At 50.6% G+C, this 4,064-nt stretch overlaps 1 protein-coding gene across 1 annotated transcript in view; it reads right to left on the bottom strand.

Annotated features, from left to right (window-relative positions):
- Positions 1-4,064, bottom strand: part of ARL13A (ADP ribosylation factor like GTPase 13A) — a 29,564-nt gene that overhangs the window by 4,484 nt on the left and 21,016 nt on the right. Inside the window, exon 7 of the mRNA XM_025207466.1 lies at positions 1,514-1,700. Within this exon, the coding sequence (XP_025063251.1) occupies positions 1,514-1,700 (187 nt within the window). The remainder of the gene's footprint in view (positions 1-1,513; positions 1,701-4,064) is intronic.

The following is a 4,064-nucleotide window of genomic DNA, read 5'->3' as shown; positions in this document are numbered from 1 at the left end:
CCCTACAAGGCAATGAGGCAGAACAAGAAATGACAAAAAATTCAAAACAAAACCTAGCTCTGGGAGAGTTCTCCCACCAGAGCTCTTAGCAGCAGTATCCCCGCAACCCTGGACTTTTGGATGCTCCTCTGTGGCAAGGAAGAAGATACTGCTAAATATGTGCATTCTGAGAACAAGTGGGGATGTTTCTGAAACAGGCCACAGGTGATATTCTGTCTCCAGGGCCTGCTCCCTATGGAGAGAACAGCATTTGGACCAGCTGAGGAGGGGAAGGCTTAGAGCAGTGGTTCTCAATCTCATTAGACTCAAGGCACATCTAGTCAGACTAAAGGCACTGTTCATTAGACTCAAGGTATCCCTCAGTAAATTCCAGCTGTTGGTTTTAATATTTTTTTAACTAGAGAAAATATTAGAGCAATTCTTCTGTTACAAAGACCTGTGAAAGCCCGCAGAGCAGGTCAGAATGTTTGTGACACTATGGATTCCTATTTTAAATCTCTGGGTTTATTCTGTAAATCAAGCTTATGCATCTAACAGTGCTAACAAAGAGTGGCACCCCACAGCATCCTTGAAAAGATCTCAAGGCACCTAGGGTGCCATGGCAGTCTTGTTAAGAATTACTGGCTTAGACACCCAGATAGTGTGCAAGGCTCTCCTCATTCTGTAGCATCCCCCTAGGCCAGCCAACCAGGGAAGCCTAACCCAGGCTATGCTATCTGTGGCAGCAGAGAGCTCATGTAGTGCTGAGGCTACCACTCTGTAGGTTCTCCCCATTCATTGAATGGCAGCCATCCCCTCCCCTTCTCTCCAAACACACTGAAAGATTAATTCAGGGGGTCTTTGGCTTTGGTCTGGGCTCTGACATGGGTCTTTGTTGGTTCTGAAACCTACCCGACACCCAAATAGCAAAGCAGTTCCCTGTGCTCACATGCTCCCCTGCCACACCAGTGTTCACCATGCCAGCTAAAATGGCTGCCTTTCCCATCCTCCCATTTTTGAGAACAGCTGCTCTCTCTTGGGCAGGTCACACACTGGGTTTCAGGGCTCCTGAAACCAGAGAACCTGCCATGAGAGGGAAGCTTGCAGCTAACTCTGAAGTCCTTTGAAATGGCCACTGTTACTGCATGTGGCACAGACTCACTCTGCCTCTAGCTTGGAGGGAGCAGCACAGGCCTGGCACAACTCTTTTCAGCTGTGATTTAGTGTCTCCTCTGGCCTCAGTTCCCTCCTAGCTGTAAACAGGTTTGACCCTGGTGGAAACAGATTAGGGTCAAACAGGTTTGACCCTAATCTGCCTCAGTTTAGGAGCAGTAAACAACTTTCTGCTTCAACCAAGTTACGCCTACCTTACACCAGAATGAGAACAATACTCCTTGCCCTTGGGGCTTTCCTGGGCATTACTGTCTCCCTGCCCTGATCTGGAATGAAAATGCTGCTCCTGTTGGATGATAGTCTGGGCAATGGCTCAAAATATTAATGCTTTGTAGAGCAAACCTCTCTTCCTGGGCTTGACTGTGGGCCCGTTCTGTCTTCCTTGGAGCCTCCTGTTTGTGGGGGCTCCGCTGCTCAGGGAAGTCTGCTTGTACCCGGGTGGACAGTAAGCTGTAGTTGACTGCAATGGTCTGCAGAATCCAGTGCAGCCCCTGCAGGGTGGCCCGGTACTGGCTTTTATGGAGATTCCTGGTTGTTGAACATGGCTCCTGTGGGACACAAAGAGAGGAGAACACTTGGGTCAGTGTCTGCAGCTGCAACACAATGGCAAGGCAGTGAGGAAAACATCTGCACACAACAGCCGGATGTTGGGTATCTCCTCACACAGCTACATCAGCACCTGACTTCCTGCATAACATTGCCATACTACAACTTCCAGCCAAGCTCTCACTGCCTCACCCCTTACTGACTGCAACCTCTTCCCACTCCAGCCTGGACAAGTGCAGATATCCCTTTCTTGTCCATGCAGCTGCTGCTGCAGATGTCAGTTCCTGACTCACTGCACTGATTGCTCACCCCTTTGTTGGTTCCAACTTCTCTATCATGCCACACAAAACCTGCTTGTCTCTTCTTTCAAGTTGCTTTCTGGCCTGTCGCATCCCTGCTCTCAGTTCTTATTTGCTATCAGGGATGTGGACTCCCAGTGAAACCAGACTCCAAAGCCCACTTTTAAAGCTTGCAAACAACTGCTTACTTTCTTCCATGCTGCCTCTGCATCAGGGATGCTGAGCAGGCAGACCAGCCTGGGCCCAGTGCTGCCAGGGACAGTGCACAGACAGGCAGCCTGGACCAAGTACTGCAGCAAGACCCAGCTAATTTGCCTCAGTTTAGGAGCAGTAAGCATCCTGATTGGCTGCTGGGAGCACCACTTATCCATCTGGCACTAGCTAGGGACCTGGGTCTGCAGGACAGTCAACAGTTTTGCTGTGGCAAGCCTCCTGGTTCCTGCACTCTGGTTCTCCTGCATCCTGATTCTGGTTCTCATCTTATTTCTGGACTTTGGCTCTGGATTTTTCCGTAGGTCTGTTTCTTGACTCCTGGTTTGGCTCTGGTTTTGGATTTTGCCCCATGGACTGCCCCTGTAACAGGTAGCTTATGGCTCCTGTTACTTACAGAGGAAAAGTACGGGCAAACGGAGCCCAGAAAGACAAAAAGGCGGCTAGCTGTAAAGGGATAGGCAGCCAGAGCTCATAAATGAGAAGTGCCTATTGCTAAGCTAGTTGAACAGCAATACCACAAGTAACCAGCGTGAGGAGCAAGAAGCCTAATGCAGTGCTAGCAGATTCCTGGCGGTAGTATAAGGCAGTCTTGTGTGGCAGACAAGACAAGGCAAGGCTACAACTGCTAGGTCCACAGGCTACCTGGAAGACCAGTAAGCAAAGCTTGTTAGAGAAACCTGCAAACAGCTCAGGGAGTGACCAGAAGGGGGCAGGGCAAGCGGTAGTATAGCCATCCACAAAGGGTAGTGATGAGGGTCAGGGACCCACAGCCCAGGACGGGCAAAGAAGGGGCTAACAAGAACCCAACACTCAGAGGGGGGCAGAAAAGGAGCTAGAGAGAGCCCAGCACCCAAAGAAGGGCAGAGCTGGGCTAGAGAAAGCCTGGCCCCAGGAGAGGTGGAGTTTGACTAGAGACTGAAAAGGAGGATAAATCTGGATGAGAGACTGGGGCCTAGGCCCACTGTACTATTTGATTGGTACACCTGCAAGACATGGGTATGACTACAAGCGAGGTTGGAGACTACAATTAGCCCATAAGGCAATGGGTGCCCTTGGGAGCATACACAGGCCAAGAGAGCCCACCTAGGAGGAAAGACTGATTGATTGAGAACAGTGAGATCTGAGAAGGATCCGCAAGTACAGAGGACAGGTTACGATTGCCCTAAGACCCTTAGGCAGCCTCTCTTTCCAAGTTTGTTAATAAAATCAAGGTATGGCAGACAAGAGCAAAGGGAGGGTACATTAGAGATACAGTGCAGCAGGAGCTGAGTTGCCATCAGGGGTTGTGATGGTTGCCCCTAGGGCACAGGTCCTGTTACAGCCCCCCAGATTGGTACTCATTTGACCCCCCGATTCTGACACTAGACTGTGTCATGGACTCTGCTTCTGGATCTCCCCCTGGCTGTGGTATGTGGCTCCCGCCCTCTGACCTAGCCCCAGAACCTGCTTTCCCTTGGTGACCTAACCATTAGGCCAGACTGCCTATGCCCTGGTCCCTTACACTCTGATGCCTACAAGGAGTTCCCTGGAAACACCTGCAAAGCTGTCACTCTACCATCCCTCAAAACTTTCCTAGGCCATGAAGCCTACGAAAACCATGGCAACAGGGAAGGTGCTGGTGTGTTGACTCCACTGGTAACCAACACTGACCCCTGGGCTCTTCTGTTTGTCTTTTCTCTTAGACTGCAAACTCTCCACGGAGAGGGACCATCCTTTTGTTCTGTTTGTGGAGCATGTAGCAGTAACAGGGAGTGACTACTGACCTTGGCTGTGAGGAATTACTGTAATAACTAGCCAATTGCCCGTAAAGAATGACGGGGGGGGGGAGTGATCACTGCCCGCCCGCCGTGGGCC

Source organism: Alligator sinensis, unplaced genomic scaffold (assembly GCF_000455745.1).
Source record: "Alligator sinensis unplaced genomic scaffold, ASM45574v1 scaffold387_1, whole genome shotgun sequence".
NCBI classification, from domain to species: domain Eukaryota; kingdom Metazoa; phylum Chordata; order Crocodylia; family Alligatoridae; genus Alligator; species Alligator sinensis.
The sequence above is the reverse complement of the archived record's forward strand: the minus strand, read 5'-3'. Positions and strand labels throughout refer to the sequence as shown.